Source organism: Typha latifolia, chromosome 8 (assembly GCF_019914945.1).
Source record: "Typha latifolia isolate L0001 chromosome 8, TyphaL0001v2, whole genome shotgun sequence".
Classification (NCBI taxonomy): domain Eukaryota; kingdom Viridiplantae; phylum Streptophyta; class Magnoliopsida; order Poales; family Typhaceae; genus Typha; species Typha latifolia.
The window spans coordinates 7,982,898-7,998,357 of record NC_133093.1 but is presented as its reverse complement, the minus strand read 5'-3'; the positions used below and the strand labels follow the sequence as shown (position 1 = coordinate 7,998,357).

The window sequence follows — 15,460 nt, the reverse complement described above, 5'->3', positions numbered from 1 at the left end:
AATTCCCTTTGTCATTGTCAAAAGTGATGAATGATGGTGATGACGTGGAATTCCACAGTTCCAAAAGTCGTTTCGCTCTCCATCCTTCTTTATGCACGTATCTTTTTTATGGTGCCATCCCCACTGTCTCCTCCTATAAAATGTCATAACTTTTTTATTCCATAAATACCCTTTAAAAATCCCCTCAGTATACGTATTTAAAATTCAAACTTTTTTTTATAATGAATACATTTAAATGCAGAATGATACAAGAAAATTATTATTATTATTCTAATTTACAATAATTTTGTTTCTTTTTCTTCGTAAATTAAGGGTATATATGTAAATATAAATTTTAAGAACATTTTAAAATGTGATATATGATAGATGTCCTTTCGACGCCCACAAAGCTAAAAGTAAACGTTGCATTCCTCTTTGGCTTTTTCGCAAACAACTACCGTGCAGGTGTGCGCAGTTCGAAATTTCAAAACGCTACGAGATATATATATATATATAAAAAGGAGGGAGTCGCAAACCGCTATTATATATCAACAAAGACTACGAAGGCAGCGTTGAGAAACTTCCAATCCTTTCTATTGCCGGCCTCTCGTCAACCCTAATTGGAGGTATTGCTCGGTTGTCTCCCATGCTTTTGCGTTCGCTTTTGGTTATTTCAGTTGGGAAAACATGACCTTGTTTTAAGTTTTATCATGTTGGATGTTGATTCTTTGAGGCGGTCACGGATTCGTTCGTGTGAATCAAGCAGATTAGTTTTTTTTTTTTAATTTATTTGTGTAGGTTTACGTTGTGTTGTCTATACTTGGGAGTCGGGAAAATGGAAACGAATGGAAGAGAGAATCTAAGAGCGCCTCTTCTCCAACCTTCGGAAATTGTTTCTTCTACTGCTCACGGAAGTGGGAAGAAAAGTGGGAAGAAAACCAGCAAGGTCGTGTTCAGGATTCGAGGGATCAAATGCGCTTCTTGTGCCGTATCGATAGAATCTGTGGTTGGGAATATGAGAGGGGTCGAGAGCATCTCGGTGTCGCCGCTTCAAGGCCAAGGTGTGGTTAGATACCGGCCGGATTTAACCAACGTAAGTAACACTGGTACTACTGTTCATCTCTTTATGCGAGTAATCTCTTTCTGCAAATTGTTCTTGAATTTTGAAATTTTCAATCTCCAGGTTGTGCTTGGTTTGAATAAAATATGATGCTTGATATGGAGTGAGTTTAGTGTTATGTAGAACTGTCTTTTTCCGTATGTGAAAAGATGAATGCAGCTGTACTTATTTCTCTCATACTTTAGTAGTGCATATTTGCAAATAGGTTTTTCTTTTTCTTTCTTTTTTGCGTAGAATGGAAGGATGTTATCCAGTCGCAAGGCCGTGTGTTTGTGGTCCAGAGAGTGCTGGCTAACAATTGAGGTTCTTTAGGCCTACCGGTATGGCTGGAGCAATGCAACACCTCTGTGCCAAATAATTTGTGTGGTTCTGAACTGGATCAGTATAGGTTGGCATTCATTAGCATGGAATTGGCACGAGATCGACACAGGTTGCCTTTGAATCTGAACAGGTGGGCAGGAGGGAGTATGGAGTGCACTAGCATGGTACATGCTAGACCAATGCAGCACGGTACAACTGATACGACAATCTGTCATTAATCATCACAAATATAATATGTGGAATAGTTGATTATGTATAAACTAAATTAAAGGCTTAGCTATTTTGCAATTGCAGTCAGTCAAATCTCTTTTTTTATGTAATAATATCAGGTTACACATTTAAGTACTGAGTGCTAAATCTGTGCTTATTTCTTTATCAACTTCATTCTTATGTTGTGACTGAGATTAGCTGAAGATCTGAATAGATATTTGTTTCACTCATCCCACTTCAATACTAATGTCAGTATATTTTTTTTCTCTTGTCTTCTTGTCTTTTTTTTAATTAAATATTGTCTTAATGTCAATGTCGAGACTTTTGTAAAATTTAATTTTATTATTTCATTTGTATACTACAGTTTGAAATCCATGTATACTTCAATAAATTCTTTGGTGAATGTAAACTAATGTCAAGTGCTTATTTATTTATGAGAATGCATATGTTTCCTTGCAAAATTGAGTTGGTAAAAGTGTTTTTTGGTCCATCAGTTGCCAAAACTGGAGTTATATGGAGGAAGAATCTGTAATCACAGTTAGACAATAGACAGTGGATGCTGAAAATAAAATCATGAAAAAAATTGCCACTTTTCAAGTTTTGAGCTCTTTAAACTGGGAGATACACAATTCTTTTAACATTAGATGACATGTGCATTTGAATCCTGTTTACTACATACATTGAGAAAAAAAGTCGTGTTAAATTAACGTTATCCATAAGTGATAAGCCTTGGCTATTGTTTGATTTCTTCCATACCGTGAGAACCGGGTTCCCTATCTCCAGGCCAAAATGATAAAAGAAGCCATTGAAGATCTCAATTATGAAGTTGATGAGTTTCCAGAGCAAGAGATTGCTGTATGTCGACTTCGAATTAAAGGAATGGCATGCACTAGCTGTTCTGAATCTGTTGAACGAGCACTTCAGATGGTTGATGGAGTCAAGAAAGCTGTTGTTGGCCTTGCCCTTGAAGAAGCAAAGGTCCATTTCGACCCCTGTGTAACTGATTGTAATCAAATCATTGAGGCTATTCAAGATGCAGGATTTGGAGCTGATCTTATCAGCTCTGGAGATGATTTGAACAAAGTGCATATAAAGCTTGAAGGTCTCCATTCTCCAGAAGATGGTGTCCTCATCCAGTCAGTGCTTGAAGCAGTGGAAGGTGTGAATCATGTTGACTTGGACCCACTGGCCCAGAAAGTAACAGTAGCATATGACCCTGATCTCACTGGTCCGAGGTCGCTTATCCAATGCATTCAAGAAGTTGGCCAGAGCCCTAATTTCTTTCATGCAAGATTATACACACCGCCACGGCGAAGAGAAGCTGAACACCATCTTGAAATTAGGACCTACAGAAACCAGTTTCTTTGGAGCTGCCTATTTTCAGTCCCAGTATTCATGTTCTCCATGGTATTGCCTATGTTATCTTCAGTAGGGGACTGGTTATGTTATAAAGTTATCAACAATCTGACTGTTGGAATGTTACTACGTTGGATCCTTTGCTCTCCCGTTCAGTTCATAATTGGCTGGAGGTATGAATTCTGATTATATCGTGCATTTTCTTTTATGCGATCATTGCTATCATCAACAATTGTTTTACTGAAAGTCTGGAACCACCTTTTCAACTTTTCCTTGTCCTCCTTACTGCTAGAGCAAAGGCATAGATGATTTACTAATTACGTTCGTTCATAAATTTTCTTCTTCCCATAGCACTAATCTTATTTTGTTTACTTATATTTTCACTTATTTGCATAATATTTTACAAGTTACATTGTTAGAATATAAAATATAAAAATTATTATTCTCTAACAGCTTAAACTTTTAGAGTAGTTAGTGAGTTAATATGATATCAGAGCCAGATTCTAGATTCGAATCTTGCTAAGCATATATGTCATTTTAAAATATAAAATATTTACCCGTTTTAAATTAAGTTATTTTTTGGGCCAATCAAAATATTTTAGCCTAGAAATAAAAGGGAATTTTAGAATATAAAAATATAAAAATCATCATTCTCTAGCAGGTTAAATTTTTAGAGTAGTTGATGATTAGCGTTAATAAAAGAATATGCTTATTAGTCATTTGATACCGGTAATAGTAATTGATTTTTTACTCTCTGTCTTTTCCTCCTTCACATTTACTCAGTAGAAGTTGAAAATTTTGTTGTGCATTAGCTAAGTCTGGAATGACTTCATCATGAAGTGAAATATCAACTGATTATTATTGGCTTTTATTTGATAGTGTTGGATTTTATACATAGATATCACTATCATAGTTTATTAATGCTTGTTTGCTGACTTGTTCTTTTGGAAAAATAACTCAGATTTTACATCGGATCTTATCATGCACTAAAGCGAGGATCCTCTAACATGGATGTCCTGGTGGCATTGGGTACCAATGCTGCTTATTTCTACTCTGTTTATATTTGTATAAAAGCACTAACTTCAGAATCATTTGAAGGACAAGATTTTTTTGAAACCAGTGCTATGTTGATATCTTTTATTCTGTTGGGAAAATATTTGGAGGTGGTTGCAAAGGGGAAGACATCAGATGCTCTGGGAAAGCTGACAGAACTTGCTCCAGATACGGCTTTTCTGCTAAGCTTGGATGGAGATGGGAATATCATTTCAGAGACAGAGATAAGCACTCAGTTACTTCAAAGAAATGATGTTATTAAGATTGTTCCAGGTGCAAAAGTTCCAGTTGATGGGATCGTGATAAAGGGTCAGAGTCATGTGAATGAGAGCATGATTACTGGAGAAGCAAGACCCATTGCTAAGCGACTGGGAGACAAGGTCTCTCTTGTACTTTCTCTATTGAGTTCCTCTAGAAATTCCTATATTCTAATTCATAATTTGGCTTAATTTTCACAACCAGGTTATTGGTGGTACTGTGAATGAAAATGGATGCATTCTAGTTAGGGCCACTCATGTTGGGTCAGAAACTGCTTTATCACAGATTGTGCAGCTAGTGGAAGCTGCACAACTTGCAAGGGCTCCTGTTCAGAAGTTAGCTGATAAGATTTCAAGATTCTTTGTTCCAGCTGTAAGTTATACATTGATTATCTCCTGCCATTTTACATCGGTCACCTTTACAGATCTTGTCAAAGTCATACAATTTAGTTATCAGAAGATGCAAAAGTATTACGTTCAAATCATCTATTTCCTTTTATCCATAGTACAAACCACAAAAGATTCCTCTTTAACTAAGAAAGTGATGGCTGGCTTCCTCTGCTTTTGTTGTCTCTTCGGCAGGTTGTGATAGCTGCATTCCTTACTTGGCTGGGCTGGTTAATACCTGGAGAAGCTCACCTTTATCCTAGGTGGTGGATACCGAAGGCCATGGATGGGTTTGAGCTAGCTTTGCAATTTGGAATCTCTGTACTAGTTGTTGCTTGCCCATGTGCTTTAGGACTAGCAACACCAACAGCTGTTATGGTTGCCACTGGAAAAGGGGCTTCTCAAGGGGTCCTCATCAAGGGTGGTAATGCACTTGAGAAAGCTAATAAAGTAAGTAACTGCTGGTTTTTATTTTAAGAGGTAAAAGACCAGAGTAATAAAGCAAAATGTATTATCTTTGGTTCTCACCCGTGATATTAGGTTTTGATTTCTTTGTAATCGCTGCTCTGGAATCTTTAATATAGGTGAAAGCTGTCGTATTTGACAAGACCGGAACACTGACTGTTGGCAGACCTTCTGTCGTTCAAACAAAGCTCTTCTCCAAGATACCACTACAAGAACTATGTGATTTGGCTGCCATTACTGAGGTTAGTTGTAGCTAAATTGCTACTTCTTAAACTAACATGTAGTGTATTTTATGAAGAGCCAAGATCTGCTTGTGTACATGCCAATACAGCAGATTGATTCTTTAGCTCACTTAGCATTTTGTTGTTGTTACCACTACAAGAATTATGTGATTTGGCTGCCATTACTGAGGTTAGGTTGTAGCTAAATTGCTACTTCTTAAACTAACATGTGTGTTTTATGAAGAGCCAAGATCTGCTTGTGTATACAGCAGATTGATTCCTTAGCTCACTTAGCATTTTGTTGTTGTTACCAGGCTAACAGTGAGCATCCATTAGCCAAGGCTGTGGTGGAACAGGCAAAGAAGCTCCACCAGCAGTATGGGCTGAAAAACAGTCACATGGCAGAACTCGAGAACTTTGAGGTGCATCCTGGAGCTGGAGTAAGTGCAAATATTGGAGACAAACTGGTTTTGGTTGGCAACAAGAAGCTTATGCTTGCCTTCCAAGCTCAAATAAGCCCTGAAGTTCAGGAATTTGTATCAGATACTGAACATCTAGCCAGGACATGCGTGCTAGTCGCCGTTGATGGTGTGATATGTGGAGCTTTTGCTGTATCTGATCCTTTGAAACCTGAGGCAGGACGTGTAGTTTCATTCCTGAGTTCGATGAACATCTCAAGCATTATGGTGACTGGTGATAATTGGGCTACTGCCACTGCAATAGCTAGGGAGGTTGGAATAAATACAGTGTTTGCTGAGACAGATCCAGTGGGAAAAGCTGAAAAGATTAAAGATTTGCAGGTACATTTAGAACATTTATATCCTTATTTCAAGCTCTTCTCATCTAAAATTCTTATCACTGAGTGGGCCAGGTTATCTTTTTATTTCATGTGTGATATTGTGATATATTTTCCCCTCAAATTTAGTACTTGGAAAAGGACATAGTAAACTTTAGTCTCTAACCTCTCAGACGTAGATTGGCTCACCTTCGTTTCTTGACATCTTCTCTACTTTCTGTTCTCTCTGCTTGCATGATGCTCTGACTAGTCATGAAGTGATAATAAGGTAGATACCTTCTGGATATATATTATTTTAATAAAAATGTCACATTTATTTTTGTGATATTTTAATGGAACTCTTACTCAGATTTTCCAGATGAATTTGAGGTTTAAGAAAAAATTTAATTGATTTGGCGTTAATAATATTAATGATACTAATAGATGTTTTGAAGGAGACAGAGACTGAAGGATTTGGTAACAGTAAGCCTCTCTAATCACAATATGTAACGTGTCAATCTGATTTTATGAAGTTCTGAGTTGAGATAAGGCCATTTGTTGTGGTATGTTGTATAGTTCTGAGTGCCTTGAAACAACAACTCCCACAGCAGCAGCGTGATTTTTTTAACTGTTATAATATTTCAAAAGAAGATAAGTAGGCAAGCATATCACATTAAAGCTTCTTTTCTTTTCTTTTCTTCAGTTTTCAGTTTTGCGACAAATGGTTGCTAATATTTTAGTAGGTCAAGCATCTAAATCTTTCAGTCTTATGTGCCTGGATGCAGATGAAAGGTTTGACAGTGGCCATGGTGGGTGATGGGATCAATGATTCACCAGCCCTTGTTGCAGCTGATGTTGGCATGGCAATTGGTGCTGGCACAAACGTTGCAATCGAAGCTGCTGATATTGTCCTAATGAAGAGTAACCTGGAAGATGTGGTCACTGCCATAGATCTCTCAAGGAAGACACTCTCTAGAATCCGGCTAAACTACGTCTGGGCTTTGGGGTATAACATTCTTGGCATGCCGATTGCTGCCGGTGTCCTGTTCCCTTTCACTGGGATCAGGTTGCCACCTTGGCTTGCTGGGGCCTGCATGGCAGCCTCATCGCTTAGTGTCGTCTGCTCCTCTCTGTTGCTGCAGTCATATAAGAAACCGTTCCATGTCCAAGATGTGCCAGAATCCTGTGAGTATTCAACTTTGGTTTGAGCTGTGATCTTCCGTGTATCATCTAAACTTTCTCAATAATATGCTCGGAAAATTCTCTTCTTTTCAAAGAATCTACCGAGGAAACACTCATCTCTGGTTAGTTGCATTTCGCAATTGTATAGATTTTGACTCTTTGCCATAAAGATCTGAGTAAGTTCCTTAGAAGTGTTGAAGTCGGCTCTGTGTCACCTCTGGAACTGACTTTTTGATATTAGCAGTGGATATAAGTTCTACCTAAGGAGTTTAAAGTTCGGTATGAGCTACAATCTCTGTCGTAATGATTGAACTTTCTCAATCTATGGTTGCAGATTCTATTTATGGATATAGCTTTCAGGTCATCAGGTTTTATTAGCTTTAAATTTTCTCCTTTTCTTGTTCTTCTTCCTCCATATATGGTTGATAGGAAGGTTTTGCGCCTCAATATTGCAAAGATCTGCTCACTTATTCATAATGATCAGAACCATTCTTGGCGTCTAAATGAAGAACCAAAAGATTCAGGCATTTGTTTGGTTGGTGCATACTGTTTCCTAAGGATAATTTTACCTGTATCTCTTAAATACAAATAATGCACATTTATAATTTTATTCATATCGTATTGTTTGGTTGTAAAACGTAGGTAAAATTATAATGATTGTTTTGAATAAATTTATGTAAATTTGTTTATTTGGTTATTGAATTTTGACTAAATATTGTCAGTAAAATTATTTTAACACTAGATATAAAAAACAACCAAGAAAAAAAAAAAAGAAAATCCAATGTCGTCAGCTTGCACATAGAGATTTGAAACATTAGTGGAACAAAAGTAGAAAAAAATAAAGTTGAGGGATTATATATAGAGAAAGTATTTTGATTATTTTATGTCAATAAAAATTATGCTGTATAACTTTGTCACCTTTTTCACTTGTGATAAAATTTTCTGCCCAACTTATTACATGACTTATTGTATAAATAATTTAATTAAAAAATATATAAATAAGTATTTAATTATAAAACATATTTATAGGCAACCTAATTATAAAACATATCTCTTATTCATAAACTAAACTTTACCTTAGATTTGTCCCTCTTTCTATTTCATCAAAAGTTGAGAAACCTCAATATGAATAAATGTAAAGATGCTGCACATGAATCTAACTCAGCAATTTGAAGCTTTAAAACAACCTTATAACTGGATCCAATAGTATACATTCTCTTTTTTATCTTTTAATCTTTAAAAATTTACCTTAATAGAGTGTGAATCCAGAACATATTATAACTGTTGGATTTTACATCCAAAAAATAAACAATAACTTTTTTGCGCCGACAAACCAAATTATTTGTATCATTCTTAAATCAGACTATATTTTTATGGCGGTAATTATTATTTTTTTCTTCTTTCTCGATTAGATTACTGGTTGATTAATAATTGCAACTTAGCGTTAAACTCTATAGAAGGCTAAATGCTTAAATTTAAATTATATAAGAGTAATTTAAAATCCAGATACTAGTTAACAAACCATCTTGATTAGAATATACTAATCACAAGGGCAAGGGCATTATTGTAAATGAATATACTAGACTAGAGCCCCCCCCCCCGGCTTCTCTTTAACCCTTTTCCCAAAAAGTCGCCATTTTATTTTTTATTTTTTGGTGTTCTGGTCCACCTTTCCAATCCCTTCCAAAGTTTAAATTTCTTCTTCGATCCCGTCTCGAAATCTTTTAAACCCTAGCGTGTCAATCCATACTTAAGTCTTTCCGCACCATATCTAGTATTTCTGCTCACAAATCTTATCAAATCGTAGGAGCTTTAGGCGGTCTTCTTGGATTCTAGGGTTTTGGAAGAATGCTTGCTTTCCGACCTCCGACTCTCTCTGAGTTTTCAAATTCTTCTTCTGTTCCAGGTCAAAATCTCGCATAAGGCGTATCCTTTCGATCCATCTCGAGTCATTCTGCACCAAATCTGGGGTTTCTGCCCGCCAATCTCGTCAAAGCGTTGAGATTTCTGCTCGTTCTCCAGAATTCGACAGTTGCATAGCAATGCTCGGATCGTGAGCTTGACGCAAGACAAGAACTCGGCAACATGGATAATCCGATGACGGCCACCGGTGCCGGCTCTGGAATCCTTGACCTCGACCCCCACCTCCATCACCATCGGATCGCCAGCGAAGAAGATGAGGACCATCTCCCCTCATCTGCCGGGGGCGCTGGCGACGACGAGAATAACTACCAGGACCCTCACCAGTCCTCTACATCTCGGGGCAAAAAGGTCTCACCTTGGCAGCGAATGAAGTGGACCGACGATGTCGTCCGCCTCCTCATCCAGCTTGTCGCCTTCGTCGGCGATGACGCTGCTCCTGAGAAGCACGGCGGTGCCACTGTCCTACAAAAGAAGGGCAAGTGGAAGGCGGTTTCGCGCCTCATGCTAGAGCGCGACTGTTATGTCTCCCCGCAGCAGTGCGAGGACAAATTCAACGACCTCAACAAGCGATACAAGCGCCTGAACGAGATTCTCGGTCGCGGCACCTCATGCCAGGTTGTCGAGAACCCCGCCTTACTGGATTCCATGCCTCACATCTCTCCCAAGGCCAAGGATGACGTCAAGAAAATCCTCAGCTCCAAGCACCTCTTCTATCGTGAGATGTGTGCGTATCACAATGGACAGAAGATGCCCAGTTGCCACCCAAATGTGGCACCTTTGAAGCATGGAGATGACAATGAGGAAGAAGAGGAGGAGGATGTGGATGAGGAGGATGATGAAGAGAATAGGAGTTGCGAATTGGGTAAGAGAGGGTTCGAGAGCTTGCGGGCAGAAATGGAAGGGGTGCTCAAGGATGGGATGTGGCCGCCATGGGAGCAGAAGGAGTGGTTTAAGCGACAGGCACTGCAGCTGCGGGCTGAGAGGGTGGAGATCGAGGAAGAGGGGTTCGAGCTTGAGAAGCGGCGGTTCAAGTGGGAGAGGTTTAGGAGTAAGAAGGATAGGGAACTCGAGAGGCAGAGACTGCGGAATGAGAGGATGAGGCTAGAGAATGAGAGGATGCTGATTCATGTGAGGCAGCAGGAGTTGGAGTTGGAATTGAAGTGGGCGTCTGGGGCAACAAATGCTACTGCAGGTGGTTTTCGCTTGGATGGGGAGCAAGGGCATGATCAGATGGAGCTGGGGAGGGTCCAGTAAGATTTTCTGCTTACTGCTTGAGATTCTAGAGTGATTTTTGCCTTCTAAATTGTTGAGGTTCTTGGTCGGCTATATTTGACTGTCATCACGTTTGCCTTGTAAACTTGTTGTCTTGTCCCTTTTACATTAAGTATAAGCTTTGATTTGAGCTCATTGTTAATGTTAATTCATATGCTGTTGAGTGCTGAATGCTGTTAAGATAGTGTGCAATTTCATTATCTTGATCTTTAAATGTAGTATTTGCATGTAGGTTGCAACTAGGACGCAGTTAGTAGCATTTCCAAGTTTGTCTTTTCCAAGGCTGTGTTGCTACTTGAACCCATTGAGAACCATAGAGAATAGTAAACTACTTCATACTTCATAGCTCTGTGGATTTTGGCCGTGCTTTGCAGTATTCTCATGCGACATTTAATGAGTATCTTACATGGTCTCTGTGATGACTGTCTTGTACACATAAATGCGTTGTTGTCGGGTCTTCCAAGTCCCACAGTATTAATTTCTAGATTCTTAATCATCTCATCCTGTCTCTGATTGTGGTGTGCTGTGATTGGCAGCATCAAGGGTCAAATAAGTTAATTGTTCCAGGTAACTTTTACTGTACATCATCAATAGATGGAGTAGAAGCTGCACTCTGTCTTGGCTGCATTAATAGTTTAGAGTTCCCTCAGTTTTCTGGTAAGCAGTTAAATATTGTTTCTTCTCAAAGTTACATGGTAATGTTCACTTAAACAAATGTTGATCTGATGAGACCATGAGGACCTTAACTTCAGCAACGTCTACTTAGATTTTGAGAAACTGCAAGTGTCATATATGTAAACTTGATTTTGTAGCAGATTCTTTCAATATAGTAGTAAATGATTATCTTGTGCTAGCCTCTTTTAGAAATACTATTATGGTTAGTTTTTTTTATGAAATATTCCTAGAGTATTTGTAACAGGGTTATTAAATTAACAAGTGCATGTAAATGACTAAAATACCCCTATTTCTTAAAGTTGTTTAAAATATTATTACTGATTCCTTTTCTTGCGTATGAAGTATTTTCTTTTGATGTATTATGGTATCAGGTAAAGCTAGATAGTATTTGACCTATTTTAACCAAATTATACAAGGACGTAATGGCATTTTCCTATTAAAGTTCAGTTTTAATCATGATTAGTTAGATTTAACCGGCCAAATAACATTTTGAAATACCTCAATGATTTTAGTGGTAATTATGATATGTTAATGAATATAATGGCAATTATGATATTTGAAAAGTTTTTGGTGGCTATTATATGAAAGTCCCTTTCTAATATTCAACTTCAAACTCAAATATCTTTAGGAAAAATACTTGAGGTGAGGTTCATTATATTCTTCTGTACAATAATTTTTCTTTACTTGAAGTATCTCACTAAGATCTTTGTTAGTTTGATTTTTCTGCTAACTGTCTACGTATATATATAAGCGCATCTTGAGTTGTTAATTTTCTAGCTTGATTGGAAGACATCATTGGTTGATCTTACTATATTTGACTAAATGGTTGTGTTAATGTTGTAAACAGAAACTCTCTTGCTCCTTTAATTTTGATGTTTAACTTGAACTATCATTTGTGTTAATCTATAACCGTTTATTACTGATTGAAGGTAGGATTTGCATATATATATTTAAAGTATAGTGCATTTGGTGTTATTTATAAATTTGTTCTTTAAAAGGATGCAAGCATTATCCAGAATGATAAGCGTCTGTAGATGACTTGAATCTGTAGATGGCTTTTCAAGTCTACTGTCAAATCCCAGGACCCAACCCTCCAACCGTGGGCAAGCGGTGGAAACTACCAAGCTGGAGTACATTAGGGACAGAGGGAATATCCGGTGGAGTGGTGAAAATGCGTAGAGATTGAAATAAACACTTAAAGGCTTAGTTGCTTTCTAATTTCTCAGAGCACAAAATTTACACGGTGCCGTTGGAGCTGTCAAATACAAGAGTTCCTTGATGCTTTCTCCCAGATTCTGAAGACTAAAGGACCAAAACGTTTGTTCAATGGTGCAGGTGCCAATATTCTTTGTGCCATCGCAAGAGCTGGTGTGCTTGCTGGCTATCATTATTCATAAGCTGCAGTTGATCGTCTTTGATTAGAAGCGTGGTTCTGGTGGTGCTTAAAGCAGTTTAAAAAAACAGAACTCTTGTATACTTTTCTTGATTTCACTCTAGATTTTCCATCTTTCCTGTTTACTGTGATATTTTATCATTCTATTTCTTCTTAGAACTACAGAATTTTTGAATCCTGTGGTCATCTAAAGTTCAACCTTGCCATCTTAATGACGTGGATATCAGTGTGCTGATGGTAGTGTCATTTACTGGATGATGTGGATATTGCTGTAGACAACATAAATCTGCATCTTGAAGCATACACTTTTCAGTTATGTATTTGTTATCATATGCTTCTGTTATTCATCTAATAATACAGTATGCAGTATTACTTTCAGTATGTCAGGTTTAAGGGCATTTCTTCCGGCCACCGTGGGTCGTCAGGTTGGCATAGCAGGGGCACTGATCATAATTTCCTGAAGTGCCTGATGGAACGCAGTTGCATCGGCCGCAGCAGGTACGGCAAGCTCTCGTGCAATAGTTGGGTCGTGATGATAGCCGGCACCGGCCGCCGCATGCAGAGTCGCAGTCTGAAATGTCACCAGCAGACCTTTTCTTCAGTCATGTTTACATAATTTACAATGTGTGAGATATTGTAACTGGTAGAGCATGAAATTGGGACGATTGCAAAGTCTAGAAGCAAGAAGCAACAATATGAAATTGGGATATGATTACAAGAAACATGATGCTTGTACTTCATGCATCAATTATGAATACAATGATATCATCAGAATGACGAGTTGATGTATGAACTTTAGGTCAAAAGGAAACAAAGAAAGAAGAACAAAAAGAAAAAAAGAATTTACTTACTACATTTGTTGTCTTTGCCATGGACCAGGTGACACTTTTTTCATAATTCTTCATATAAATATTCTATTTATGATTATAACAACAAATCAATATTCTTTTACATACAGTTTCCGAATTATTTTTATTACTTATATACACCTTGAATTAAGAAAATATTCACATATATCTTTTAAACTAAAAAAAAGTAATTATACATAGTCCTAAACTATAAAAAAATTTGGTTAAGTGGGTATATATTGAAAAAAATAGTTTATATAATCGTAAAATTATCTATTATGATAAAGAACGAAAAAAAAGATTTATTACAATGAGAACAGAAAAGAAAGTTATACGAAAAGTAAAATACTTTCTTATCCGGAAAAAAACAAAACTTCATATTGTGATGAGCCACCATTTTTTTAGTTTAAATAAATTATAGTTGCAATTTAGTATGTTGTTTCTTCTTTTCTTTTTATTTTGATATACTACTTTGTTCAAAATTATATTATGAGTATTTACTAATTATACATGGGTAGCATATTTTATTTTTAGAGACTAGAAAATAAATCTTAACATGGTATTCTCAGATTCATAGGAAGGCGAATACAAACCTATGGTCTCCAAGAGTGTCGTCCTTGCTAACTTGCTTGTTGCCTGAAAATATATAGCAAAAATTAATAGTGCCCCAAAGTGTGTATATATATATATATACTTTCTTATAAGCCATGCAGGAGTTGTGAATAATATACAAAATTCTAATTCTTCCTACATCTCAATTAGTACGCAAGAATTTAACTCAATGGAAAAAAATATAATATTTACCATTTGGGCATGGTCTTCTTGTGGTTGTATCGGATAGGAAGCAACAAGAAGAAGAAAGAGAAGAGTAAGTAGGATATTGATGTGAGGAATAGCCATGGAGATGGAGGTAGGAAGAGGAGTACTATGTCTCTATGAGAAGTTGGTGAAGGATGAGTGGTTTTTAAGAGAGAGAGAGAGAGAGAGAGAGAGAGAAGTATGATGGCGAAGCTACTGGTGTAGGTTTGGTAAGTATATGAAGATGAATTTTTTTTCATATATAAGGATCCACTAGTATGATAAATAGAGCAATGTAATCCATGAGCATATCACTTGGGTTAGCTTGTGGTAGGCTTAGGCTCAGTTAGCCTAGCCATAAATTCTCTAACTATGCTATTAGTGTTATATATATATAGTTTTATTTGCACTTAAGTGAGAATTTTATTGTTTAAGAGATCTATCTCTATGGAGCTGGATAATACTTTTATTCCCCGTTAGATCTCTCAAACTTGACAGCAAACTACTCCTATTAGGAGGCTCGAATTTGTGCCTATTTAAAATCTATAGATAATTAGAATCTCTCAATACGAAAGATTAATAAATTTACAGATAAACCACCGAATAAATTAGTTAAAATAACAAATAATAAATATCATTTTCAATTGTGTTACTCTGAAGATAACCAATGATGCATGAAATATCTTTAAAATTATTTATAAAAATATATTTACTATCAAATTACTAAGTTTTATATAATAAAAAACTTAATAATTATTTATAATAAAATAAATAATTAAATAATTAAATAAAAATTATCAACCGAGCTTAGCCGAGCCATTTAGGCCTCACAAAGTAGATGTTTGGTAGTATGATTTGGATATCTTTTTTGGGGAACAGCTGGTGCCAGCTATACATGGAATCACATTCCCTGCAACCCAGTCACAGGAATTTGCTATATTCTATTGCTTGGCAATCTTTGAGTAACATAGAAGCCTATCATGTGCTGCCAAGTATGAGAATGTAGCAAATTACTACCATCTGATGTGCAGAGGATGCGTTCCTACCTACCAAACTAAAGATGGCATGGGTTTTATCTGAGACCGCTTCCGGCTTCCTAAGTTTGGACCTCTCTAGACCCTACCAGGTTTTTAGGTCCATAATTTAATAATTGTGATCCTTTTTTTGTTGGTTTAGGTTTTATAAAGAAATTTATTAAAGTGAGACTAAAGAGTAGATAGGAGTC

General features: G+C 36.9%; 3 protein-coding genes across 6 annotated transcripts; 2 read left to right on the top strand and 1 right to left on the bottom strand.

Moving 5' to 3' along the window:
* The first annotated feature begins 434 nt into the window (after window positions 1–434).
* Window positions 435–10,701, top strand: LOC140793488 (copper-transporting ATPase HMA4-like). Of its 4 annotated transcripts, none has more exons than XM_073144986.1 (10): window positions 435–605; window positions 778–1,072; window positions 2,414–3,159; window positions 3,948–4,419; window positions 4,502–4,669; window positions 4,879–5,133; window positions 5,268–5,390; window positions 5,684–6,169; window positions 6,930–7,329; window positions 9,233–10,701. In XM_073144986.1, the coding sequence occupies exons 2-10, from the start codon at window positions 815–817 to the stop codon at window positions 9,247–9,249; spliced, it is 2,925 nt and encodes a 974-aa protein (XP_073001087.1). In that variant the 5' UTR covers window positions 435–605; window positions 778–814; the 3' UTR covers window positions 9,250–10,701. The 4 variants fall into 4 exon arrangements, with proteins under 4 accessions (XP_073001087.1, XP_073001088.1, XP_073001089.1 ...); XM_073144987.1 differs by having other exon boundaries at window positions 436–605; window positions 778–1,609; XM_073144988.1 differs by lacking the exon at window positions 435–605 and adding an exon at window positions 1,163–1,609 and having other exon boundaries at window positions 944–1,072.
* On the top strand, window positions 8,951–13,366 carry LOC140793489 (uncharacterized). Its single transcript, XM_073144990.1, has 2 exons — window positions 8,951–10,499; window positions 12,279–13,366. The coding sequence occupies exons 1-2, from the start codon at window positions 9,412–9,414 to the stop codon at window positions 12,373–12,375; spliced, it is 1,185 nt and encodes a 394-aa protein (XP_073001091.1). The 5' UTR covers window positions 8,951–9,411; the 3' UTR covers window positions 12,376–13,366.
* LOC140793490 (gibberellin-regulated protein 11-like) lies at window positions 12,877–14,522 on the bottom strand. The gene is made up of 3 exons (XM_073144991.1): window positions 14,242–14,522; window positions 14,031–14,073; window positions 12,877–13,160 (listed from the first exon to the last, which is right to left on the bottom strand). The coding sequence occupies exons 1-3, from the start codon at window positions 14,335–14,337 to the stop codon at window positions 12,979–12,981; spliced, it is 321 nt and encodes a 106-aa protein (XP_073001092.1). The 5' UTR covers window positions 14,338–14,522; the 3' UTR covers window positions 12,877–12,978.
* Window positions 14,523–15,460: the final 938 nt, after the last annotated feature.

What these genes read in the sequence shown, in the direction of transcription:
- LOC140793490 (XM_073144991.1), bottom strand. Translation starts at nt 14,337, where the DNA reads ATGGCTATTCCTCACATCAATATCCTACTTACTCTTCTCTTTCTTCTT. An exon ending in AAGAAGACCATGCCCAAATG is followed by an intron (nt 14,074 to 14,241) that starts GTAAATATTATA and finishes ATATATTTTCAG; the next exon opens with GCAACAAGCAAGTTAGCAAG. An exon ending in GACACTCTTGGAGACCATAG is followed by an intron (nt 13,161 to 14,030) that starts GTTTGTATTCGC and finishes GTGACATTTCAG; the next exon opens with ACTGCGACTCTGCATGCGGC.
- LOC140793489 (XM_073144990.1), top strand. Translation starts at nt 9,412, where the DNA reads ATGGATAATCCGATGACGGCCACCGGTGCCGGCTCTGGAATCCTTGAC. An exon ending in ATGGAGCTGGGGAGGGTCCA is followed by an intron (nt 10,500 to 12,278) that starts GTAAGATTTTCT and finishes GTCAAATCCCAG; the next exon opens with GACCCAACCCTCCAACCGTG.
- LOC140793488 (XM_073144986.1), top strand. Translation starts at nt 815, where the DNA reads ATGGAAACGAATGGAAGAGAGAATCTAAGAGCGCCTCTTCTCCAACCT. An exon ending in ATTTGGCTGCCATTACTGAG is followed by an intron (nt 5,391 to 5,683) that starts GTTAGTTGTAGC and finishes TGTTGTTACCAG; the next exon opens with GCTAACAGTGAGCATCCATT. An exon ending in AAAAGATTAAAGATTTGCAG is followed by an intron (nt 6,170 to 6,929) that starts GTACATTTAGAA and finishes GCCTGGATGCAG; the next exon opens with ATGAAAGGTTTGACAGTGGC.